The 25,972-nt window shown below is 41.9% G+C and overlaps 3 protein-coding genes across 5 annotated transcripts in view; 2 read left to right on the top strand and 1 right to left on the bottom strand.

The window, feature by feature from the left end:
* The window catches only part of asap1b (ArfGAP with SH3 domain, ankyrin repeat and PH domain 1b), an 84,651-nt gene extending 80,917 nt beyond the window's left edge, over positions 1-3,734 (bottom strand). For all 3 annotated transcript variants that reach the window (XM_082546875.1, XM_082546873.1, XM_082546872.1), the window contains exon 1: positions 2,982-3,734. In XM_082546875.1, coding sequence (XP_082403001.1) covers positions 2,982-3,107 — 126 coding nt within the window. In that variant the 5' untranslated portion in view covers positions 3,108-3,734. The remainder of the gene's footprint in view (positions 1-2,981) is intronic.
* A 1,808-nt stretch (positions 3,735-5,542) lies between these two features.
* Positions 5,543-21,539, top strand: nfx1 (nuclear transcription factor, X-box binding 1). The gene is made up of 23 exons (XM_082546876.1): positions 5,543-5,799; positions 6,634-7,479; positions 8,087-8,248; positions 8,713-8,790; positions 8,977-9,082; positions 9,832-9,903; positions 9,999-10,138; positions 10,229-10,328; positions 10,419-10,636; positions 11,115-11,212; positions 11,319-11,349; positions 11,428-11,510; positions 12,922-13,030; positions 13,165-13,284; positions 13,526-13,605; positions 13,694-13,924; positions 14,385-14,458; positions 14,847-14,948; positions 15,238-15,375; positions 15,492-15,558; positions 20,702-20,847; positions 20,959-21,063; positions 21,234-21,539. Exons 1-23 carry the CDS (start codon positions 5,781-5,783, stop codon positions 21,307-21,309), a joined length of 3,201 nt encoding a protein of 1,066 aa, XP_082403002.1. The 5' UTR covers positions 5,543-5,780; the 3' UTR covers positions 21,310-21,539.
* Positions 21,540-23,173: 1,634 nt separating this feature from the next.
* smarcd3b (SWI/SNF related BAF chromatin remodeling complex subunit D3b) overlaps positions 23,174-25,972 on the top strand; it is a 65,208-nt gene continuing 62,409 nt past the window's right edge. Inside the window, exon 1 of the mRNA XM_082546892.1 lies at positions 23,174-24,624. Coding sequence (XP_082403018.1) covers positions 24,613-24,624 — 12 coding nt within the window. The 5' untranslated portion in view covers positions 23,174-24,612. The remainder of the gene's footprint in view (positions 24,625-25,972) is intronic.

Below are 25,972 nucleotides of genomic sequence, written 5' to 3'. Positions count from 1 at the left end.
AAAAATAAAATAAAATAATAATCACAATCATAAGAAAATTAATAAATACAAATAAGCTTTGCTTTGGAAAAGAAACAACAACAAAAAACCACTCAAGAACTTTTTGCTGAGCTGTACTGAAAGTGTGATGCACATCACAAACAGAAACCTTTTTGAAAAGGTCCAAATTTTAATTTGAAGGTGAACAATCTCCACTTTCAGACCATGGGTGACCAAAGATATCACAAGGAGGTTTTTGTTGCAGCACCATATACCATGTACTGCAAGCAATATCACCTGACAACTGCCAGCAACCAATCAAAATCAGCCAGGGAACATTTTTCCCTTGTGACTGGTTGTGGTTCTCGGCTTGTGTCTGGGCCTGCGCAACTGAGGCTTGACATAGGTTACCTGATCCACAAATTTATGAGCCAACTGTACAAATTCACCTAGGAACCACTCGGCAACCAGTTGGGGAAACTTTTTTCCATACCAACCAGTGGTTGCTAACCTGTCTCTACGTAAATCACGTAAACATTTGAGGACATCCTTCAAAAAAAAAAAAAAAAAAAAGGAATCTCAATATTTTGGGGGTTTCTCACTGCTGGTCAGACAAAACAGGATACTGGAAAACATCACAGTGGCCATTTTTCACAATTTCCTGATGTTTTTCCAGCCAAATGATTTGCCCCGACAATATTTCAAGTTAATAGGCAGTTGCAGCTGATAAGAAATTGAAATGAGTGATCAAACTTAAACAGCCAAAAAGAAGAAAGAAAAAAAAACTCATCCTCACACTATTCGACTGCCAAATGCTTTCTGGGAAACACTGCTCAAACAACAAAAACAACACAGCAATAACTGCTTTGCACCAACAATGACCGCAAAATAAAAGCCAGACACATCAGCCTGTTTCCGGTCTGCCACCCACACACCAAATGCACACAATGCCCCCCCATCCTCTGTGTCTCAAGCAGCTGAGACAGCGAGCCAGGAAGGTTATTTTTAAAACTTTATCTCAACATCTGACTTCCCATTGTTTTCCACATTTCTGCACTGATCCAAATGTAAACAGTAAACATCTACGAGTGATCTGCTGCGGCCACAGGGAGAGAAAATTTCTGGGGTGGAGGTCCATGAGTCACGAATACTTGTGTGTCACTACGCACTGATCAATTATTGACATGTGGTGTTGAATTAAGACGATATGATGCTGCGGCAACCCCCCCCCCCCTTCTTCTTTGCACCTCCAGATGACTCAACGGAAGCACACAGAGAGTGACAACTCTCCTGCGGGGTCAACTCACCCCCTCAGGTTACAATATTAAATATTCACGCCGTACCTTTGCATAATTCACCATGTCAACATACCAAGGAAATGACTTGGAGAAAAAGAGGGCTGAATGCTTTGAATTGAGGACAAAAGCTCCAGAGCATTTTAAACAAACTCCTCTTCAGGCACAGTGAAGCTGAAGGCAGTTTTCTGTGCATGATGCAAGTGAGTCCCTGCAAGACTCTGCAGGGATCAAACAGGGTTGCTAATTCAATAAAACAGACATGAATCTAGAAGTATTCAGGGCTTTAAGCTGGCTGTCTGCTCCCTGTGTCTGCCACAGCCTGATGGGTGTATCCCAATCTGAGTGACCCGCCAGGCTCGTTTTCTCTGCCAGGAATGTTTCAGGCGCATCTCGCCATTGTTTAAAACACTGAAAAGCATGTCGCTCGCTCTTTGGTGCCAGTTTAACGGTTCTTCCTCTGTCACGTGATCTCGATGCAAAAGAAAAGAAAAAAAATTCCAGAGCGGCTACTGAAGCCCAGCGCACATGGCGGCCCTCTCTAACAGATGTTTTTCGTTTGTGCTGCTGCAGTCTCTCAGTTCAGAGGCACAGAGCCAGAGAGGTGATTCATGATGCGAGCCTTCTTGTTACAGTCAGCAGACTGAGAGACGGCTCCAGGTTGAGAATAAACACGAGCCCGGCTCTGTTTTGGTAGATTTCCTATTGTTACGATATGATAAAGCTGTAGAAGAAGACATGACAGATGGCACAGATTGTGTGCTTTTATATGTGATTTTGTATATTGGAGCAAGGGGACTGGGCCTGTGCTTTCTCCTCCACACTCACCAGCCGGCTCATTTTCATCCTAAATGGAAAGCTGGTATCACACCGAACGCTCCTGCAAGCCTGGAGTCATTCACGTCTGCAGCTAAATGTGCTTCAAAGCGGGAAATGAGGTCACATTTTAGCATTAATGGACGGCGGTGAAGGTGTTCGCTCCCCTGGTTTGATGCTCCATTTAATCATGGCAGGAAGAAGGGAGGCAAACACTTCACAGCTCACCTGCCTGACCTGATTACACCTCTTCCTGCATGATCAGAGGTGACACAGCATCACAGCGTGTGACTTTGGGTGTGTTTCCCCTGCAAACGTTTTCTGCTTTTTTTTTTTTTTTGGAGATACAAATCAGTGTGCTGGGCCTGTGTGACAGCAAGGAATGAGGAATAACACAGAATCCAGATCTGAATACTAGGAAAAGGGTTTTCTCTGCTACAGCCTGGCAGCATGCTCTAAAGCCTTGAGTTATGTAATAGTGAACACAGTGAGCTGCAGGCCTGAATGCACATCTTTATATTCCAGCAAAGCCATCCACCCCGTCTATTCTTACTCTTCATATCAAGCGAGATAACACACTATTTTGCATCAGGTCTTAGGCTGAAATAGGTGCACTTTAGGGGCAACAGGTGCAATTATTTTCCCCTTTCCTCTGCGCATATTAATGCATCTGGAGGTCTGAAGGGATTTTAAAAGCTTTCAAACATTACCAGCGGAATTTAAGGTGGATTGCATGCAGCCTTGGCTCTATAAAAAATGCATCCCCGTTCAGAGATGGTGCATTTCGCCTCATTAGTATCATTCTTTATTAAATAACAACAACAATAATATTACAGTCTGTGTGGCTGTAATTATCCATCCATCCTCAACAGGCTCACACCGTGGCCTTACCTCCTCCAGCACATTCACTGTATTCCTGCAGCTCTGCATTCGGGTGGTGAAGCTGGATGTTGTCGGGGAATTGTAATCCTCTGTTGTCTCCGAGAGAAACTCGGACACCGATATTTGATCCGGCATCCTTTAACTGTGAGGGGGTAAATGCCCACAGGAGGGTTGGCGATGAATGCTCAGAAAGACAAAACCATGTAAGATTTAAAAATAGATAGAAAGCACGATGGGGGGACTGTACGGCCGATGGAAAGGCTAAGCCGATTTTTCCCCCTGCAAAACTGCGTTAAACTATCGAGATGATTAAGACGTGTCTTCTTCTCCTGTGACTTCTCAAATGACTTCACTGTTCCCCAAGGGCCCACGGCAGGAGGGAATTTACCAAATATTTGCAGGCTGGGTCCCCCTCTCGATGTGTATTTAAAGCGAGAAGATGTCTAAAAGCGACACATTTATAAATAGTGTCACTCTGCGTCTAACTAAACCACGGAGGGAAAAGCGGCGTAAAGAATAGCGGATGCCCTCATTATGCTCTACAGATGTGCAAAAAGCCGCTTGTCGTCAAAACCGCGCGACGTTACCAGGCTCGGTTTAAATTTTATCATAGTCCACGGTCTGCCGAGTTCGTCTGGTACTTTGGTCCCGTTTTCTTCTGTCGTAGTTTAAGGGTTTTTTAAAAGCTAAACGCTGCCGCAGACACATTCACTGCCACTCTCTCCTGCGCTCGGAGCTGCTCAGAAGCGCTGTCAAGCTTGCGCTGAGACAAAGCGCGACTTCCTGGCAGTAATTTCAATATAAAACACCAGCTAACGCTTTTACATTACGTAAATGCATTTTTAATGAATGGAAAAGACTATATATATATATATATATATATATATATATATATATATATATATATATATATATATATATAAAAGGCGGTAAGCTTAAAACGTCTAAATATGTGTTTAAGAGACAGATAAGCACAAAAATAACATTTATCATCCATTTTTGTTCAGATTGTTGTCAGTAGAGCTGACGATAGCTTGATTTTTCTATCGTGAATTTTCAGTGTACTAATATAAAACGTATCATAGCGGCTAGTAAGCATTTATAAGGGGAAATGTGTTCGTGTCACATGATTTTTATACTTTTATTTTGAAATTATATTCTACAATATCCGTTTTTTCTGTCCATAAACTGAATGTTTTACAAATATCTCTCCCGCCCACCTCGCCTGGTTGACTAGGACGGGGGGCTGCTGTACGCATGCGTGATCTGGACTTAGTAACTGCAGAATGGTCAATCGGTGTAGCTGTAGGCCTGAAAGGGAAAAGAAATATGTCCACAAACACACGAGTAATTTTTATTTTATGGGATGTTTTTATTCTTGGGTAATATTTTGTAGACTAGAAACCCATCTAAGCACTGTAGGTTCACTTAGCTGCCATCAAAGGTGGAAAAATCGCCAGTTGACTTAATGTCCTTTGGGTTTCCAGTACAGTATTTTCCAGTTTAATTTCAGGATTTGCTCAGTAGCAGCTTTTTAAGTTCACTTACGATTTAGTACCAGCAAATATGTCATTGCATTATTTCCCTAATGCTAGTATTGCTCTGTGGTCCTTGTTCTCGGTTTTTCTTGTAGTTTAGCTTGTTAACTGTCACCTGGGGAAAATGACTAGTGTTACAATGGTTTTTTCAGGGAAATGTGTGTCAGTTTGAAGGTCATCTGTTTGAATATAAAGGTAGGATTAATGTAATAGAGCCTGGTAGACATTTTGCTATTATTTTTATCTGCATAATGTTTGAGGCAATGACACTGATTCCCAGCCATCCCAGGATGACTAAATAGGCCCACTAGGTACAGGTCCACGGGGCCATGATCGGGGGGTTCTGGTCCAGAGGACTGCACTGGTTACAAAACACATCTGCAAATTAGTCCTCTATCACTTTTCAGGTCATAATGACAAGGGCAAAGTATAGTCTATTAACTCCATCTAGTTTTTAGTTAGTAATATTGACTTTCACTTCCTTTTTAAAACTGCATAAATCTACTCCATGAAAGTACCTCTGTATGCAGCACAGGGCATATTAAAGCATAAGCAGAAGTACAGATTACATTGATATTGTTTTTTCCCCAAAGTTTCAATCGGGAAAGCCCTCCTTAGTCTCTGGTATACAAACCCAAACACGAAGCGCCACCTTGTGGGCATGATTTTGAGTTTTTATATATATATATATATATATATATATATATATATATATATATATATATATATATATATATATATATATATATATATATATATATATATATAATATATATATATATATATATATATATATATATCTGAGGTTATACTAAAAAGTGTTATTTTTATATTATGTCATAATGTGTAAAGTCTTAGAAATGAAATACTTCATTCCTTATGTATTTTTATCACGACTGTCTTATTTTTTACTTTGTTGTAATCCCTCCGTTTATTTCTTGGTGTGTGCTCCATGCAGTAGTAATATCAACTTAAACTGAAAGTTTACTGAAAACGTTTTATTTTGGTTTTATTTTTTTAACCGCTGACCGGAAGTTCTGTTTGTGACATCTGCGGAAAACGTTAGCTAACTAGCTAGCTCATAATAATAAGGTGCGAGGCAGGCAAGGGAAGATTACTGTCGCTTTTAAGGGGTTTCGGATCATTTTTAAGAACCAGAAGACAGGAAACAGGGTGGATACGGTCCCGGAGGGCGTGGACACGCGTGTCATTTCTCTTAAAGCTGCCCTTTACGTGCTGCGGAACAAGCAACAAGCTGTGCTCAGACTGAATGGCCGAGGGCTTCTCAGGTAACTAATGTGCAGTTTTAATAACAGTGACTCACAGGAACCTGAAGCAGCCTAAACCGACTCTTAAATCACTCTGAAGTACTGACTTTAGCAGCTTCGCTAACAGTTACACACTCTCTTGCTAGTTGTGTTAGCTGGACAACCTTAAGCAGCCTAAACATAAACTTTTAGCTGACGCAGTTTTCTGTTCACTTGCTCTGGGTTGCTAATGTTAGCTTAGCATCTCCGAGTGATCGTGCAGTTCGTGAATGAGGTAACGACACGTGACAGCCGGGGAACTTTGAAAGGCAATAGCACGCCAGATGATGGTACGCGTTGCTATCCATAAAATCGAGAGCTGTCATGCTAATTTCAAACTCCATAGTTTCATTACTTGTACATATACTGACCTTAAGGTTTTAAATTGCACACAAGAACAGATCGTCCCCATATAGTTAAGGCATAGAGTCTGGGTTTACTCTACTCAACAGAACTCTTGATTTTGGCCATTTGACATACCGAAATGTATTTTAGGGTTTCGTAAACAAAACGGTATTGCAAACCACAAAAAATGGTCATGATAATTTTACACCGGCGGGTGCAAACATTTTTCCACATGCAGGAAAAAAAAATCTGTCTATAACATTATTTGCTCATGGCAAAATGTTATTGCACTCTTTATTTGTCCTATGCAATTTAAAATGTCATCTCATAAGTAAATAGATCACAACGATCCCCGAAATTCTTGCAAAATGACAATAAATGATGTTGTCCTGCCTAGTTTAAAGTTTTAAGTGTTTTTGCTCTAAATATATTTGATGTTGTTCATAACTTGGTTCTGTTTTCTTGTTGCAGACCCACCTGACCTCAATCCAGATCTGACGCAACATCAAACGTCACATCAGCACAAACCCAGAAGAGGCCGACCCAGACACAGCAATGACAGACACCTCAGTAACAACAGTAATGAGACCTGTCATCAGTATGGACCCTTTAATCAGGGCACTAATCCCCCTTTTAGCCATAGATCAAATTATGAAGATCATCATCGTCCTCCTTACCAAGGAGGAGATGAAGGCAGAAGGCGAGGCAGAGGAAGAGGATGGAGAGAAGGGAACAGAGGAGGTTCTGTGCCATGGCGGCAAAGACCTGGAGGTGATCCATACGGTGGCAGCAACAGATACATGAGTGGTGTCCATGCTTTTGCACATCCCATGGGTGGTGCTGATGGACCCAACTGGCGGCGAGGAAGTGCAAACAGGGATACGGAACAAACTAATGAGGACCAGGATGCCCAGGCTAAAAAACCAAGGAAGTTTAGTCAGGAGCAGCGAAAGGGAGAACATAATGGCAGTTGGAAGGAGAACAACACCACAGTGGAGGATCAAAGGAAGAGAGAAGACTCAGAGTCCCAACATGACAATAATCAGAGGAAACACACTGACCCAAAGCGACGGCAAGGACCAATCAAACCACCCAAACAACCATCACAAGAGGAGCCAGGCTCAGAGAAGGGAGCCAGTGGCCAAGATGACTCTGATCAGGGGCGAGCATCTCAGGATTCTGCAGGCAAAGGTGGAAGAGGCTCAGGAGGGAATGCTCCCCTTCAGGCCAGAGGGGGGAGAAGAGCAAACTATCAAAACTACAAACCTGGTCAGAGGAGCTGGAACAAGATGCCAAAGAGCAAAGAGACGCAGACAGGTTTGACTCTTACTTCTGTAAAATGTTGTCTGGCGATCAAATTCCCCAACTTATTTTACATTTCTATCAACGTTTTACATTTTTATATTGTTACAGTTTTGTCAGACACAAAATGTTTAATCAGAATTTATTGATTTTTTTTTTTTTTAGGAAACCTGGTTTCCTAACAAACTAACATAAGTTAGTTCAAATTTCCCCGTATTTTGCTGTTAAGTATTTCATATTCACTATATTTGCAGAAAACATTCCTTTTTGGTTGTTTTTGGAGGATTTTTTTTGTCCCTTTTTAGTAACTCTAGTTCAGTTAGTTTTAATATTGGGCCTGAAACCAATGTTTAATGTTATGTTTTATTGATTATTTTGTTTGTAAAAAGGCCAGAAAATAATTAAAAATGCAAATCAAGCTAAAAAAAAAGCCCAAGCCCATGTTTTATAGTGCTTACTTAGTGTAAAAATCTTAGGATGTTTGGTTGGAAGCAACCTGAATTATTGATGAGTCTGTCAGTGAACTAAAGGACATACGAGCAGAAAGTTTTGGATAAAGCTCTGTGGGTGGAAACGAAGTATTTGTTGCCATCTTCTGAACCTCTGATCTCTTCCTCCGCAGGGTGTCTGATTGAACAGCTGTCGGAGGAGAAATACGAGTGCATGGTGTGCTGTGACGTGATCCGGGTCATGGCGCCGGTGTGGAGCTGTCAGAGCTGCTTCCACGTCTTCCACCTCAACTGCATCAAGAAATGGGCTCGATCGCCAGCCTCACAGGCAGACGGTGCGGCGTGTGAACACAGTGTTTACTCTGTGTGGGAGCATTTTAGTGTAGTCTGTGTACTCAGCATAGCGAGCTCCTAACAGTGGCTGGTACTCGGTGTTCAGGGATGGTCACTGTGACGGTAACTCGTGCAGTGAAATTCCTGCTGCTTCTGCAGTGCATTGTGTTACATTGAAAATGGAGAGGCCAAGTGGATTTCTGTTATTGTTCCCATTATGAATCTGCGCTATACAATACAACACGTCACCTTCTGTCCTTCATCATAGGAAAAAAATATAGAAAAAATGTTTTAAGCTACATTTAAGGCTAAGTGATTTTTACTTTAGTGCCACAGATGAAAACAGGATCTGAAAATGTGTGTACTGGGAAAGCACATCCTTCCCAGAGGGTGACCCTTTCATTCAGCGTTATGCAGAAAGGAAAAATGGATGCATGTATGTTAAAGTTCAGCTTTTTTGTATCAGATTCAGCTGAAGGTTGGCGCTGTCCAGCCTGCCAGAATGTTTCAATGAAACACCCGACCTCCTACACTTGCTTCTGTGGTGAGTATTTGTTTAATTCAAGCATAGATATACACCACTGCTGAGAAATGGTGATGAACTTGCTCTCGGGTTAGACGATTTAATGAAATTGTTATCATATCCCACTGACTCCTTCCCAAAGCTTCGTTACGTTAAGTTTGCCACAGAGAGTGATGGGAAGAGTTGTTCCGTTTGTTTCATTGGCAGGTAAAGTGACAAACCCTGAGTGGCAGCGTACTGAGATTCCCCACAGCTGCGGTGACATGTGTGGGAAGAAGAGAAGTGGAGTGGACTGCAACCACCCCTGCAATATGTGAGCCTTAAAAACACAAGAAAGCTGCTTCTAGCTTCAAATTACGTTATTAAAAGACGGTAGGGCTTCAGAAGTTCATCGATAACTTTTAAGAATGTATTTCTTTGTGAGGTTTGCTGTGAAACTGTTTTTATTTGATGCAATTTTTAGGTCTACTTGATGGTACACTGTGGGAGCATAAGCTGTTATATTTTAAGAGACAGATTGCATGTATGGGAGATATTTTATTTAAAGTTCACCCCAAACACTCCCTTTGTGGTCATATCTCTAAAAATACTCTTACTCGCCCCACAGACTCGTGAAGCCTTTGACAGACTGTAGTTTCTGACTGAGCTTGTTATTTCATTGCCAATAAATGTATTTTATCTGCATTTGGGGTTGGGGTCCTTGGTAGCAGATGTAAAATAAAATGGAATTCAATTGCAGACAGATTTTATAGATGACTTCAGTGGCTTCATAAACTAGTAACTCTCACTTTGCAGCCATGTTGTTAATGCTTGTGGACATTTATTTTATATATATATATATATATATATATATATATATATATATATATATATATATATATATATCTCTAAATTAATGGGGACTGAGCCATATTTTAAATATGATTCATTACTTGGACTTATTAATGTATTACAAGGCTGGTAAGAATCCTGTCTTACCAGGTTTGGTTAGAGTAACTCGCACACCTGCTGTTCACATTTATACTTCAAACCCGTACGTTAATATGTTCTTTGTCTTCTCAGCTTATGCCACCCTGGACCTTGTCCTCAGTGTCCTGCCTTTGCAACGAAATCCTGCATCTGCGGGAAGACGAGGTACTCGACCTCTGATCACATGTGAATCTGTCTTTTTATCCTTTTGGATTTTACTTTAAATATTTCTTAATTCTAATTAAATTATGTCTCTCAAGTCAACCAGTGCGCTGCGGTCAGGCCACTGTGCTCCAATGTGACAAAGTGTGTGGTGCTGTACTCAACTGTGCTGAACACACCTGTGTGCAGGTGTGCCACAGCGGGACCTGTCAGCCATGCCAGCTGCAAGTTCAGCAGGGTGAGTCTCACTTTGGTGCAGATGAATAGCTGAATTTAGCTTATGGAACATTTTAAATGTAATGAACTCTTTTGCTGTTTTTATGGGCAGTTTGCTTTTGTGGCGTGACCGCACGGGAAGTCCCGTGTGGCACAGATAAAGCAGGATTTGATGGTTCGGGACATTTCTCCTGTGGAAAAATATGTGGGAAGTAAGTCCAACTCTTCAGCACTAATTCTGCCCATCTAAAGCTTTTATTTTGCTCCTATCACAGCCGCGTGTATTTAACTGCTCTTTTCAGGATGCTAAACTGTGAAGCCCACCGGTGTCAGCAGGCATGCCATCGTGGCCCGTGCAAGTCGTGCCCGCGCTCACCAAGCCTGGTGAATACGTGTCCCTGCGGTCAGACGCCGCTGACAAAACTCCTGGAGCTGGGTTACTCTGAGCGACGGAGCTGCTCCGATCCCATCCCCTCCTGCGGGAAGACCTGCAACAAACCCCTGGCCTGCGGCTCGAGTGGTGAGAAGAAGTGCTGTTCTGTCATGTCGAAATACTCATAGCATCAGTTAGAATTAGGAAATGATTCGAGCCTCATTAAGATTGCAAAAACAGGATCTGAAAATGTGTGACAGGTGACGCTTTTCAACAATATGTGCTGTGGCAGGAGAAAACAGGTTCTTTTCTGTCATCTGTTTTAAAGTAATATTGATAAAATGGCGATGAAGCTTTTAAAATCCAGAAGAAAGCCAGAGGAAGTTCAATGAGAAAACGGCAAACATCATGTCACTAAAGCTGAATGAATTCCTTGATCTTTCCCCTGTAAAACATCCTGTTTTTTCTTTTTATTCTCAATCTTCAACTGGCTTTTGTTTCTAAAAGAAAGCAACTGCTTTCTTCTCTGTGGCCTGTTGTGGTTGTGCAAACAGGATGTACATCATGTTAGGCCTGTTTTTGTTCTTGCAGCCTGACGTGAGATAATGAACTTGTGTTATTTCAGACATCATCCATCTGTGCAAGAAGCTGTGCCACGAGGGCAGCTGTGGGCCCTGCTCTCTGACCTCAACTATCAGGTGCAGATGTGGCTCCAAGACTAAGGTTTGCAGAAATATCAGCAGCTGTGTTTTTTCTCAGTTCCATATTTTTTTTTTTTTTTTATTTTGAAGACACTGAAGATTTGAAAGATTTCTCCTTTACTTTCCAGGAGGTCCCATGTGAGAAAATCCAAAAAGAAGGTGAGGTTTTAATAAATATGAGTATAGCCCACCCTGAGCTGCCGTCCTGTGTTTAAATCCTGACTTTTGTCTCTCCAGAGGAGCTCGTCTTCACTTGCGAGAAGCGCTGCAACAAGAAGCGCTCCTGTGGCCGACACAAGTGTGGGGAGCTTTGTTGTGTGGTGAGTGTTCATTGAATCTGGGTCAGTGTTTTCGACTTTATGCTCTCTGTTCTCACACACACATATACATTTATTTTTCTCTTTCCCTGACTGGTTCTGACCCCAATATTTTTGTCTCACCCGAACCAACTAACCATTGTTATTGTCCAGAAGAAAGTGTGTGTTAAACATAATAGCTGTTATCTCAATGAAATGCAACCATGTGACACACATGGCTGGTTTAAGTGAGATGGTCAGTGAATTCCCCATCTCGTCCTAAGTCAGAGCTGCACCCATTCAGCTCTCCTTACACACAGAGGTGTGTATGTGACACAGAATCATTGTAAACCAGCAGGATTATGTGACAGGTGCAGCAGGGATGTTACGGATGTTAGTCTGACTTTGTGCCATCTGTAGAAACAAGGTTTGTCTCAGCGGTGGGCAAACCATACCACCAGAAGAGTTATTTTTAAATAGCTCTAGACCCAAAGAGACCTGCATGGAGCATATTTTGCTTTAAAGTGAGTACTTACTTAACCAACGTATTTGTAATGTTTGGTCTGTTCAACTTAATGGTTTTACCTGCTATAACAACCAGCCCAACCCAACTTTGGGATAAAGAGTATGTCTTCTCTTATCTTCTATATTGTTATTGCTGTGTTGCCTTAATTAAGTATAAATTAGCCAATCAACATTATTAGTAATTGTAATGTTTTTTTGTTTTGTTTTTTTACCACATGTGAACAGCGGTGTGGCCCCACTTATATCTTAAGTGGGCTGCACCAGTGAAACCTCCTTTTTGTCAGTGTAAAGAACTTTAACGACAAATTTAATCCCTGAGATATTTTTAATATCAGAAAAAGAAGCCAATTTCAAAACTGCAAATGGTGCCAAGCGGGCCATGTTTTAATCTTAGGCGGGCAGATTCTGACTCCCGGGTCCTAATGTTTGACACTCGTGCCCTAGGGAGTCATTAAATGCATATTAATTTCACACTGACTGCAATCGTCAGCTGATAGCAGCCAGTCTGTATTTGATTTATGCATAATTTAGCTTTTTAGTTAACAATTCTTAATTAGATTGAGGGTCTGGCAAATGCAAAGCCGGCAGGAAACATCTCGACACAGTCACGACTTGCTGTGTAATTGTCCAACAACATCCAGCTGACAGACGAGCAGTGAGGAGAAACAGCCAGAATAAACAGTAATAAAGGAAATGGGTGGACATTAGTAAGAAGGAAAGAATAGTGAGGATATGTTACTGGGTTGGGATATGACTGAATTTGAAAGCTGACTTGCTTTGTAGCTCTTAATTACTTTGCATCATGCGGGGGTGACTCTACGTTTAAATTTCAGCTTGCAGCAGCCTTCTGATAAGAGTGTTTTTTGAAGCGCGTGAGGTGATGTTAATGTTTTTGTCCGTGTGTTTTCAGAGCGTGGAGCACAAGTGCTCCATGATCTGCGGCTACAAGCTCAACTGTGGCCTCCACCGCTGCCAGGAGCCTTGTCACCGTGGAAACTGTGAACCCTGCTGGCAGTCCAGTGAGTATCGAGTTCACGAGCCAAGTCTCTGAAGTACCACAGATTTATTCTGTCTCACTAATTTGAAGCTTTAGCTGTATTTTGCTTGGCGTTAAGATGCCACGAGTGTGTCACGAGTCCCACTGGGTTTTTAGGTTTTGATGAGCTGACGTGTCACTGCGGGTCCACGGTGCTGTATCCACCCATCCCCTGTGGAACGAAGCCACCCGAGTGCAAAAACGTGTGCACGAGAAGACACGAGTGTGACCACCCAGGTGGGATTTAGCTGTAGCTCCTTACATCAGGGTTATTGTAGTTTGTGTGCTTCCCAGTTAGATTTGAAAATGTTCAGTTTTAGTTCAGTTTTCTTTAGTTTCAGTGACTCAGTCTCAGTAAACATGGCCATCAAAGACTCATTTGTATGTTTTAGATAGTTTTAGTTTAGATAACCTCGGTTCACACAGCAGCTGTATCGAATAACTGTTAATATGCTCCTGACATTTGCCTCTGATTTAGTGTTTCACAACTGCCACAGTGAGGAGAAATGTCCTCCCTGCACTTACCTCACGCAGAAATGGTGCATGGGAAAGCACGAGGTAATGTTCCCCGAGCCCACTGATGGCACGACTTGTTTCCTGTTTTTGTTCTTGCAACTGAAGCAACACCCTTTTCTCTGACTCACAGCAACGCAGCAACATCCCGTGTCATCTCCAAGACATTTCTTGTGGCCTAATGTGTAATAAAACGTTGCCCTGCGAGACACACCGCTGCAAACGCATCTGTCACCGGGGAGAGTGCCTGCCAGAAGGCGGCTGCCAGCAGCCCTGCACGCTGCCTCGTCCAGACTGCGGCCACCCGTGCGCTGCTCCCTGTCATAAAGGCAGCAGCTGTCCACGCACCACCTGCACTGCCAAGGTACAGAGCAGTGCCACTGAGAACAGCTGGACTTCCAGTGGCTCAAAAACAGGTTACAGAGTTTGTACAGATGTTCTCTGTCACATCAGGGCTTGGGTTTTTCAGCACATTTTCCCACCATCAAAAGTTCCTCCTCTCTCTAATAACTTATTTCCCTCATGCAAATGTTTAGTGAATAAATTCAGTGTCACATCTGCTCAATAGTCCAGCTGTGAACCCGCTGTTTTTGCATGAAGGCTGAGGACATGTGGCGCGGTGCTGTGTAACTGTCATAAATGGTTAACTTGGAACAAATAATAACACATCAGTGGCAGGCTTCAGACTCCAGAGGGAGGCCATTCACAGCTGCACGAATTCTTCGTGTGAACTGACCTGACCTTTTTTAATTTGCGTATTTGTGCTCTTACAGAAACACTTCTTCTCCAGGGAGGAGAAATCTAATCCTTTGTGTCGTTCGCAGGTTGCGGTACAGTGTGAGTGCGGTCGTAGAAAGGAAACCGTGGCCTGTGCAGAAGCGGCCAATTCATACCAGAGGTCAGCTCTGCTCCCATGTGTTCAGCTTTTTTTTGTGTTTTATTCTAGACCTCGTTTGGCATTTCTCTTTTTGGCGACATATATATTCTGTTATAGCTGTGAAAAAAACCCTCAGTCTTCAGGCTCCTGTAAAAGCTCAGATTCAAGGAGTTCAGTGTTTTTTGAGGAGCAGCCAATCAGAAGAAAGCTGGCTTAAAGTCAGAGGAGTGTTAAAGAGCTCGTTTCAGACAGTGGATGAGCTGAAGGGCACCACCATGGCCCAGTTTAATAATAAGTAAAGATTATATTAGACTGTGAATGATGCAAAGCTACTAATGTAGCATCTAGGAATAAAATTAGAATTTGAAACGAGCAACATTTATCCGATATTTTTGGTTTTGTTGTGCAGGTATGCTGCCATTGCCATGGCCAGTAAGCTTTCGGACATGCAGCTCGGTGACTCCATGGATATCGGCCCGCTGATCTCTAAGAAAGAGCTGAAACAGACGAGGTAGAGTGGTGCAGGGAATTAATGATTTAAAGCTCGAACCAGAGGTGTCAAACTCAAGATGTGAAACATTTGCTGAACAGGATGTTCGAGCTTAATTATTTCAAGATTATTTGAACAACAGGCGAGTCCTTATGTGTGATGGCCAAGATGCAGCTCTTGTTTGAAAGTAATTATGTAAATAATTTCCTGGAGAGGGCCAGATTTCGTTCTTTAATCCATTCAGTGGATTACTTTGAACTGCAGCTGAGGTGTGAAAAGCAGTCATCCTAGAAATGCGATGCTTTCTCAGGCTCGAGTGCGATCAAGAGTGCGCCACTTTGGAGAGGAACAGGCGCTTGGCGGAGGCGTTGCAGATCGACTCGTCTTCTGACCCCTTCAACGTTCGCTCCACCTCTGCGTACAGCGACAGCCTCAAAGACGACGCCAGGTCTGATATCTGTTTTACTCCACGGTGACGGTTATGTGACGCCATGTTTGGGTTAATATTCAAAGTCAGAGGGAGCGCTGCACTGAAACGGCAACTCTGCTCTGCTTGCGTTTCAGAAAAGACCTGAAGTTTGTCACAGAGGTGGAAGAGGAGATCAACAATCTTGTAGAGCTTGCTAATAAGGTACGATCTGTATTTGAGTCTCCTTTTCCTGTTTAGGGGTGAGGTGTTATTTAAGAGCTCTAATGTGATGTAATGCTCCATCTGGTGGAGAATCTGGGAGACTGCTGTAGTCCCAAGTTTTTAGTGGTGAAGCATTTTACTGAGTCACTCGCATTAGTCAGTATATTTGCATTCAAGTCAGTGCAGCATTTGTACATAATTACCCCATAAAACATTTTGTTTTAAACTGAACTTTAACCCTAAGTTTTTAAATTTTTGAAACTTTAATGATCATTAATATAACATGTATATCATGTTCTTTCTAGTTAATTAATGTCATTTGCTCCGTTTAGCCACGATTTCTTTATATTTTTGTTGTTTACTGCTAAGGGATATAATTAGTAAAACAGCTGGGCTTTAAGCTTAATGTGAGAAATACCTTATTTATCCCAAACTTTGGTAAAAAGCTGTTAGAGCAGCCAAAACATTAAACACAGACTCTAGCTTAAATAAAGTGGAGTAGACGAATAAAATAAAATGGCATGATGTAACAAAATACCTCAATGTACAAACTACAGAGAAGAGAGGAGATAAATTTAAGAAAAGGGAAAAGATAATATGAAATTTAAAAATAGAAGTTTTAATTTGATAAGGTAAAATGTATAAAATAGAGTAAAACACTGTATAATGCATATGGAGCACTTAATAAGTAAACCTTTAATGAAGGTTAAACATAAAAACATAATAATAATAATAAAAGAAATCAATAAATGGATTAAGTACAATAAGTCTAAAAATAATATATGATGATTTAAAATAAACATGTAAATAAAATGCAAGAAAAGGTCAAAATTAGGAAGAATCTCAATAAAATTCAGTGACATGCTATATAAAAAGTTTCGTAAAATACAGTAGGGGGCTTAGTATTAAAAAATTAAAAGAAAATGAAGGTTTAAAAAGTAAAACTATTAAAATACAAAAATATGTTATGTTTAAAGTGGCTCTGTTGAGCACACGAGCTCAGTATTGTTGCTTGCCATTTGAAGCGGAAAGTCTGGATTTTTATGGAATGGCTCCTCAAGTCGGATTTCCAACTCAGGAAGTTGGAGAACCCCCACCAACCCCGACTTCACAATCCAAGATGGCAGCAGTGTGTAAATATCAGTAAAAGTGTAAAACCTAGGAGGCAGTAGTAGGTAATGTGTACTATCACAGTGTTTGTGTATTTGTGACTTGCTAAATAAGCTGAGCACTGAGCGCGCTCCATCCAGAGCTGCAGCCGGTGTTTAAACGGCTTTATCACGAGTGATGGATGAATGGCTCTGGTTTGTTAAGGAGCAAAACAAAAAACTTTTCTTTTATTTATTACAAATGATTGATTATTACTTTTATTACTATCATTTCTGATCCGCATGGAGTCATTAAACTTGGTGTCAGCCCGAGGTGGAGACAGTGGCCCTTTACGGCTGTGTCACTAACAGCTTATTTAGCTTCATTATTTTGTGCCCCAGTTGTTGTATTTTCAGCTCTTTTGTCACAGTTTCCAAGCTCAAATAAGCGAGTGGGAGACTTCTCGGGCAGGTGGAAACGTCTCCACGTATTTATTTATTTCTTCCAGTCCTCTGTGATTCACCGAGGCTCTCTGAGAGACCGACATTACTGCTTTGATTTCTTTTCCAAAGGACTTGTTTATTACTTAGCTGATCCTCTTTTTGGAACGACGGGTCATGAATGAAACCTTTTTCTGCCCGGGAGTCAGCTTAGTGAAATGTTTTATCTTATTTTCTCAAGGCATGTTGTGCTGACTTCACTGATTTCATTTTTTGGGCTCTTTCTTCCCTAAAAAAACGAGTTATTAAATCTACTCCTCTGCTTAAATTTTGCTAAAATCCCCTCCAACAGCCCTCTGGCAAAGAAAGCGATTCAGTTTTGTACCAGCTGTTGTTCTCTTTTACTCTGAAAAGTCAGGTCAAATGTGCCTACTGACCCGTCTATATAAAATAGGCCACACGTGCACTACAAGCTCAAAAGTACATGGACGCTTCAACTCGTATGTATAGACATTAAGCTGCTGCTGTAACAGCCTCCACTCTTCTCCCTAAACCTTTCACATGATTTTTTTGGGACCTGCCTGCAGGGATTTGCTCCCATTCAGCCACAGAAACATCAGATAGGGCAGCACAGATGTTGACAGACATGAACTGGATCACAGGCCAGTTCATCCCAAAGGTTTTGGATCTAAGCCCCCCACCAAATTTAAAAGAAAACAAACACATTTCTTTATGGATGTGACTTTTGGGCGTGAAACAGTCACGTTGAACCAGGAGGATCCCAAACAGTGAGGACAAGGCTGAAAGTATTTATGAAAGTGATAGATTTGTATCACTTCATACCAGAGGTCAGCTCACAAAACGTGATTTGTACTCACGTTTGTAGTTTGGAGCAAAGTTATTATAGTAAAGTTATATTAAAACAAAATAAAAAGTTTGTTGTCCTCAAATCAGCAAATAAAATAAAAAGTAGTGTTTGCTAAAAAAAATAAAATAACAATGAGATAATACTTGAAAAAGTGATTTTAAAAAAAGCAAAACAAGTATTTTTATTTTGTGATTTTATTTATTTATACAAAAACAGACATTAAAAGTTAGCATTGTTTTTAAGATGCATTATATCAACACAAATATAAAAAACAGAAATAAAACAGAAAACGGCATGTACAGTAAAATGGAAACATTGAAGGATGATGATAGTAATAAGACAGTAATAAGACCCATTCCAATGATCAGATGTGTTTTTATTCCCGGTGGCAAAGTGTTTCAAATTTGTGGACCTTTAATTTTAAAAGAGGACCGACCAAATGTTCTTTTACATTTGGTAACATACAATCTCATTAAATGCTCCCCTTGTGGTTGCAGCTTTACCTGCTAGAGTGACTGAATTGGGGCCATTTAAAAGCCAAGAAAACATGAAAAATCCATGCGCAGGATGTTTCGCAGCTGGACAGATGTGTTAATGATGTGCTACCCTGTTAGCGAAGCTGCTCCACTGCCTGTCCGGTAAGCGGTGCAGAGAGTAGTCGGGGTTATCGATGATAGATGACGGTTTGTTCAGCGACATCCTCGCCACCTCTGATTCAACAGCTTGCAGCCAATCGCAGAGCCAGCCTTCCCGATCAGTTAATTCAGTCTGCTCGTGATATCAGCAGACCACAGCAAAGTACGCTGAGCTCCCCACAATCGTTATGAAATGGAGCCTGTTAATCCCCTTCTTGTGTACAGCCTGTGCAGGAAATGTCCTTAACTAAACACAACCAGCCCGAGGAGACTGTGGTGCATGTGAACATCATGTTTGTTGAGACTAGTGTGTCTGTGGGACTGTGAGTCAGCTGCCTTCACTGTGTCTGGACTCTTATACCTGAAGCACTTGCATTTTGCTCCTGAAACACAGACTCCCTGCTTATTAATTCTCAGTTTTGTACATGTAGTACACTGAAACATGCAGGCATCTCTCTGTTCATAAATGCATACTTTCATAGCAGCGTTTGGTTATGCACTATAGATGAAAATATTGGGGGGGAATTTTCCACAGTCGTTAAAAAACAGATTGAGCCGACCGGCTGAGCCTGAGAGAGCCTGCTCCAAAAGCACCGTCACCCCTGGATTTCAAAGAAGAGTGTGGAGCATTTAAAAGACCCTGATCACATGATCAGACCAGGCTATTATAGACTGCTATTATAAGGTCACAGCGGGTCCATTATGTAGCTAGTTGTGTAGGGCTTTATATGCAATTAATAAAATCACATGATTAGAGAGGCTGACTGCTGTGGTAAGGTCTCAGCAGGTCATCAGCTGGCACTGAGGTTAGAAGAGGCAGGAAATGGAGGGTGGAGAAAAGCGGTGGAAGTGGTGGAAACGCACTTGAGACAAAAGGCACTGGTGGTCACCGTGGTGATGGGTACACAAGGTCTGGGCTTGTTCCCAAAGAGCCAGGTCTGGTCAGAAAGGTCCAATGCAACAGAGCCATGAAATAAAGTCCAAGCAGGTGTAGAGGTGGAGAACGTGAGCAGTGGTGGAGCTCTGATAGCAAGGAGCATGGACAAGATGGGAGGGGACCCTCCAGCGCAGGGTCACCTGGGCACACTTCCTGTCCAACTTGGCTCTGGACAAGTTTCCGTCTTCTCTGCAGCTGCCCAAAGGCTCTGACAGACAGCCGCTATCTGTGGCATTACGACCAGGTGCTGAAGGCGGTGGCTAAGAGTTTTAGCTTCAGCCATCAGCACCAGCAAACACCATCATGCTTTAAAGAAGACTATATCCTTTGTGAAACCTGCTGTTTTCCTGTTTCTTTACTCTTTGCCGCTTAACTACTCACACTCGCTCTCTCTATTTTCTCGGCCGTCTTCAGCAGACAGTTCAACTTTTTCACCTGTTTTCAACTCATGATTTCCACTACACGGCATTTTCCCAGGAAATGTAACTTTTTCTAGTCTCACAATAAATGTTTGATTTTTGCAGTGAATGAAAGAAGCTTCGAAATGTGAGATTTTAAAAATTCAAATGCTACCAAGGTTCTTAGCAGGAGATATATTTCTTTAATTAACAGGGATAGCGCCTGTTAATGGACATCAGAAACTATAAGATGTGAACGGGCTAGACTGAAGCAAAACTGCTCCCAGCCCAGGTCAGATCAGACTTCAGTGAACAAATATGTACAGGAACACAACAAAAACGTCACACAGAAGTGAGTTATAAGTGGTCGCAGACCTGCTCTTTACTGCTATTGGTAATAATGACGGTGAGGGGGTCGATATAAGGACTAACATACACAGACATACCACTAAAAATAAACCCCAAAACTAAATTAAGCGCCAGATTAGACTTTTCTTTGTTTGCCTCGTTTCTGTCTTGTGACACTTAAAACAAAGCAGTGTTATTTAAGGCCTGAAGAAGAGATAAGAAACCAAAACAACAATCAAAGAAAGTCTGGTAAAATAAAAAAAAATCTGTATTTGTGATTCTTCCCTGTCATCTTGTGACTGCAGACTTGAGCTGCGACCTTTTAGAGGTGCCCGACATCACCACGAATGCGGCTTTGTAGCTGAAATGCAACTAAACATGCGAAAAGCGAGCATGACCGTAGCCTTATGAAGCATCCGTTTCTGCAGGGAAAGCAGTCGAAGAGGAGCCACTGTTTCCCGCCGATGAACCGAGAGCATCGGAAGATCATCCACGAGCTGGCCGAGGTCTACGGCGTGGAGAGCGTGAGCTACGATAACGAGCCCAAACGCAACGTGGTCATCACAGCTCACAAGTGAGAGCGCGACTAAATATACGAGCGCCGTTATCATAGATGAGAAATGCGGTAATCGTGGAGTCGAGGATGTGCCTGTGTATCTTGTTTTGTTTTGTTTTTCTCGCCCAGGGGGAAGTCGGCCTGCCCGAACTCAACCCTGACTTCACTGATAGAGCGAGAGACAGCTGCACGGGCTCCTCCTCCCATCGCTCATATCAAACAGCACAGCAGCAAGTAAGTGTTAATCTGTGGTTAGAGAGACTCTTCTATACGACTCCAAAAATGTCCTTAAACAACACTCGGAGACGGACGGTCTTACTTTCATGCTGCTGTTTGTTAGTGTCTTTCGCTGCCTGCTTGTGATTCTTCTTTTTGTGTTTTCTCATCAATTAATCTCCTGCCAGGTCTGCCGGTGGAAGCACCTGGTCGAAGATGGTTAAAGAAGAGCCCGCGATCGATTATTTTGACGTCCAGGACTGAAAGTAAAAACAAATCTTCTGCCAAAAAGTCCAAAACTCGTTTCATTTGCATTCATCTGAGACCAATAATCATAATTTCTCTGGCTTCTTGTTGATAAAAAATAAATGTTTGGAAATATTTCAAAGCTGCAATGGTCTCTGGGGAACTCTCACTCTTGTTATATGTGGGAGGATGAATTGAGCCCTTGAATTTTGACATTAAAGTCCATGAAGACTTTCCCTGTTTGAAAAGCTCCTGCGTGTTTTCTTTGCCTCCCTGGTATGCGTTTTAATAAAAAGCGAATTCTTCCCTATTTAATGGGTGCAGATGTTGATATGAAATTTAATACATCGGCTCCAGAATATCTCCGATGTCCACATTAGGTGCTCTATCGCTTACTCAGGGTTAAGTCTGTATGGCAGGGATGTGTTGTTGTTCTTTCTGCAAGGCTTCAGGAGGGCGGGTGGGTAAGAGTCAGTGGGCTGCATTGCATAAAGAAAGCTTTGCTCCAAACACAACTATGACCCAGATGTGGCGCTGCACTTTGTGAAAACTCTTCCTGGGTAAAACGTGAAGGCACTCGGAGGTCGAGCTGATGCAGCAGGATGTGTGTCGTAGATGAGATGAGAGCGTAGATCCTGTTCTCCAGCTAATGGACTGTTTCACCCACTGCTGCGGCCTGTGAGGTTAGGATGCTGAGTCAGGCAGACTCCAGCACTGAGTGGACACTACAGGATGGACACTCTGTGTTTGCCGACTTAAAGGTTCTCATTGATTAAGGCCTCTCCTCTCTATAGGTACATGCTAATGGATTTCAGGATACTAACCAGCTTTCTGTACAGATGTTCTCATTTTATTTTATCACCTTTATTTAAGCAGGAAATCCCACTGAGGTCAAATCTCTTCCACAGTGGAGACCTGGCAGCCGCATAAATAAACACAACATGATGGATAACATGACAACTCACATTTTCTCCATAACTATATTTGTTTAAATTCAATAATATCTTTTTTTCTTGTAAGGGCTTTTCAAGATTTTTTTGCATCAATGACATTTGGAAAATACACATTTAGGTGTTTACTTCTACACATGTTGTCAAATTGGTGCATAAACAATGACTTTTAACACATTTAGAAATGAAGGAAGCTCACGAGATGAATAAATGTTCCTTTAATGTTAGTAAGCAAGTGGGAGAAGATTTGTTGCTGTTGTTTATAATTTATACTCTAGTTTTTTTGTAAATTTATGCTTATCCAACAAAATCTTTAAATCAAAATCTCAGATTATTAACTGAAAGTTGTTTTTGTCCTTTTTTTGTTGTTGTCAGTTTCAAGTTATCTTCTCAGCGTTTTAAATTTGTCTCAGACCAACCACGAGTTAGCGTTATTAAGTTTTGTGAAAATGACCTGAAATTTTGAGTTGCACATGTCAAAATAAATAAATAACCCCAGTGCGTAATATTAATGTACAATGGTATATTTACTGATGAGAGATTTTTAATGAAGTGGTCAGAGCAAGACTGTCCTGGGTTTGAATCCACCGCCTGGCTCTGTGCAGTCCAGCTTCCTCCCACAGTCCAGAAACATCCATGTTTCATTAACTGGACCTAACTGGTTCGAAATTGGCCAATGGGTGATAACGGGTAATTTATGTGTTAACTTTACTACTCTTGAGTCAAATTAGTACTCATTCACTGACAAAATTCAACATTTAGATATTTGAACAAGTGGAGTCTGGTTTCATGATGTTGCTCTTTTCATTTTTCACTTGTCCACTTCAGCAGCACCTGCATACACCAAACTATTCAATTATTTTTTCAAGTTTCAAGGTTATTCATTTATATAGCACTTTTAAAAACAACAGTTGTTGACCAAAGTGATTCCTTTCAATCCTGAAGGTTTCTTTTTTTTCTTTTTTTTTTCCCCATCCTGAGTTCCAGAGTAGAAACACAGCAGGAATAGACTTTTTCTGGCAGTTGTCTGTATTTCGTGATTCATGAAGTGATAAAAAGATATTCCTAATATGTCAGCAAATACCCCTTTTCCACATAAGTGCCAGTGTTCAATCTAGAACTGGTTCCATGCATCCTTAGCCTTAAAAGGACCATTACCAGTGCCAGAAACCTGGCACCAGCAGACTGCTGGGCCACATAGTTAAAACCACTGACACCAGTAGCTATGGGAGAGGCTGCGGATTCAGGTCACAGATGATTTTCTTTACCCTGCTCCATAATAACCAGGACTCAGGCAGAACTGCTGCTAAATATAAAACTATATTATTTATGCTGGCTTTATCCACTTTATGCAAACGAGTGCATATTTACACAGACAGTCCCCAATCTGCAGACACAATTCTGATTTTTGCACGCATTTCTAGTTTTGTTTAAATCATTTTTCATGAATATTTTACAGCTCAAATGAAGCTAGTAGAACAAAACGTTTGGTAATAATTACACAGAAAGTCCAATATTATAAAGAATCAAGTTCAAAAGTCAGAGGTAAGAGCCGGACAATGAGCTGCCACAGTATATCCACCACGTGTTATAAATCTGGCTCATTTCATTCATAAATCTTCACTCTGGCACTAAAAAAAATGTGTGAAGTGATAACTTGTAACTGCCGCGTGAAGCATTAGTAAATTATCCATTAAAGCAGCAATTAGCCACAACTTAACAGCCTCTTTATCGACGGCTCCTCATTAGAAAGTGGAACAGATCTCTCGGTTAGGGAGCTGGTGGTGCTGCTGCTCCTTTGTTGCTGTAGTGCACCGGGTTTATCCCCCCCCTCATCCCGCCTCCCTCCCTTTTGTTCCTGCACTGCATTTACATGTACAGCATGTGTTTGGAGCAGGATAACCTGAAATCATTTCACTGTGCGCTTTGGGTTAAATAAAAATCTTCCCTTCCTCCCTTAAAATAAAAAATGAAAAAAGAGAGAGAGCGAGAGATGAGGATAATTTGATGACACTCCCTGCCACTGGTAATTTTTCATTATATCGACTCTCCAGCAGAGACCGCGCCTGCGCTCCTGCTCCCTTCCGAACAAGGCTTCACCAATCCTGGCTCTGGCTCCATCCCCGGCTCGGCGTCCCACAGGCCAGCGCTAATAAGTCGCCTAGCTGTCCAGTAATGGGGGAGTGATCGAGGGGGGAGACGCTTGCTGCTGTGTGAAAGCCCGTGAGGAAGTTGAGGGGAGAAAAGCAGCTCCACGCCGCGCCGGACCGGACAGCTCCACAGAAACACATCCTACAGTTGCCGTTGTTGAGTAGCCCTTAAAAAAAGAGAAAAGAAAAGAAAAAAGGGAAGAGAAAAAAAGCGCACAGTGATGGAGAGAAAGGTATGGATGACGCTTATGCTACCTCGCGATACGTTAGCGCGGTTTGTTTTATTCCCACAGTGAGTCTCCGCTGCTCTGCCAGCCGCATCCACCATTAAAACTACTCTTTATGCGTTTAGGCTTCATCCTGTAGGCGCAGTCGGATTAGTGCGCACCGGAGTTTTTTACCTCGTCTCGCTTCAATTTATTGTGAGCCTCAAAAAACAGAGAGAAGAGAAAAAAACAGGGGAAACTGCAATTTCCACCTCGTGGTGATTTTAGCCTCGGTGTACAAATGTAGCGTGATGTGGTTGGCAATATTTAAGGGGGGCACTGTAGGCTCTCTCTCAGCCTGTCTGCATCATCACAAGGCACAGTGTGTAGTTGCAGCACCTCACCCTCCTCCACCTCCCACCCCCTCCCTTGTTTTTTTTTTTCGTTTTTTTTGCAGCACACGCAGACACCAGGCAGCTCGGCTTGTTAACCTTGACTGGTGTGAGAAACAGACACTTGAGGAGTAATAGATGGGATGCACGGCGAAGCCCCTGCCATCCTCTCGCCTTCTTCTTCTTTTTTACGCATGCCTTTAATCCATTACCCCTCCCTCCTCCGTCCCCCCCGTCACCCCGTTTTGAAACAACAATATAATGTGCTGTTGCTTCTCTAAGTGTGTCCGGTGCAGGGGGGAGAAAGAAGAAAGTTTCAGTTTCACTGTGTTAATCTTCTGGCAGTCTGCGGTGCACTCAGGAGCAGGGGGGGATTTGGGGGTGTACAGCTGCTGAAGCCAGATCTGCTTCTGCTGATCCCAAGGAAAATCTAATTTTTATATTAAAGCTGCAGTCAGCAACATTTCATCTGGAGGAAAAATAAATTCTCTATTTTTTGAGGAGAGTCTGCCAACATAGTTAAGGCATTCACCTCTATGCAGCTTAGAGTGAAATAATTGATGCTATCTGGCTTAGGACAGTTACCACTCCCATGTTTGTCTCTTAAATGTGATTCAAGTTACCTGAAGGTGGTTTATATTGCAAAGTAAAGATAAAAACCCAAACTGTCAGATGATTCTTTATGAGCAAGCACTTGGCGACTGTGGGGAGGAAAAACTCCCATTTAACAGGAAGCCTGTTGGCCTGTCTTAATATGGATGCTGGAAATGTCCTAAAATATCGAACTGTTCCTGAATCTTCTGACCGCTTTTCTTTGAGAAGTTTGCACATTCTCGCTGTGCCTTTGTTTATCTCAGTGGTTCTCAAACTGTGGGGCGGGCCCCAAGGCACTGCAGGTAGACGTGGATGGCCAGGTGATATATATTGCAGGGTGAACTTATATAAAGAAAGAGTTTGTCCTCTGTATCACTAAAATTTATCTG

The sequence above is a fragment of the Aulonocara stuartgranti genome (genome assembly GCF_965226115.1).
Source record: "Aulonocara stuartgranti genome assembly, chromosome: 9".
NCBI classification, from domain to species: Eukaryota; Metazoa; Chordata; class Actinopteri; order Cichliformes; family Cichlidae; genus Aulonocara; species Aulonocara stuartgranti.
The sequence above is the reverse complement of the archived record's forward strand: the minus strand, read 5'-3'. Positions and strand labels throughout refer to the sequence as shown.

Bases quoted from the DNA above. Each gene is read 5' to 3' on its own strand.
- nfx1 (XM_082546876.1), top strand. The intron at 10,139-10,228 runs GTGAGTCTCACT...TTTTATGGGCAG, and splicing joins CCAGCTGCAAGTTCAGCAGG to TTTGCTTTTGTGGCGTGACC. The intron at 13,285-13,525 runs GTGGGATTTAGC...CCTCTGATTTAG, and splicing joins ACACGAGTGTGACCACCCAG to TGTTTCACAACTGCCACAGT.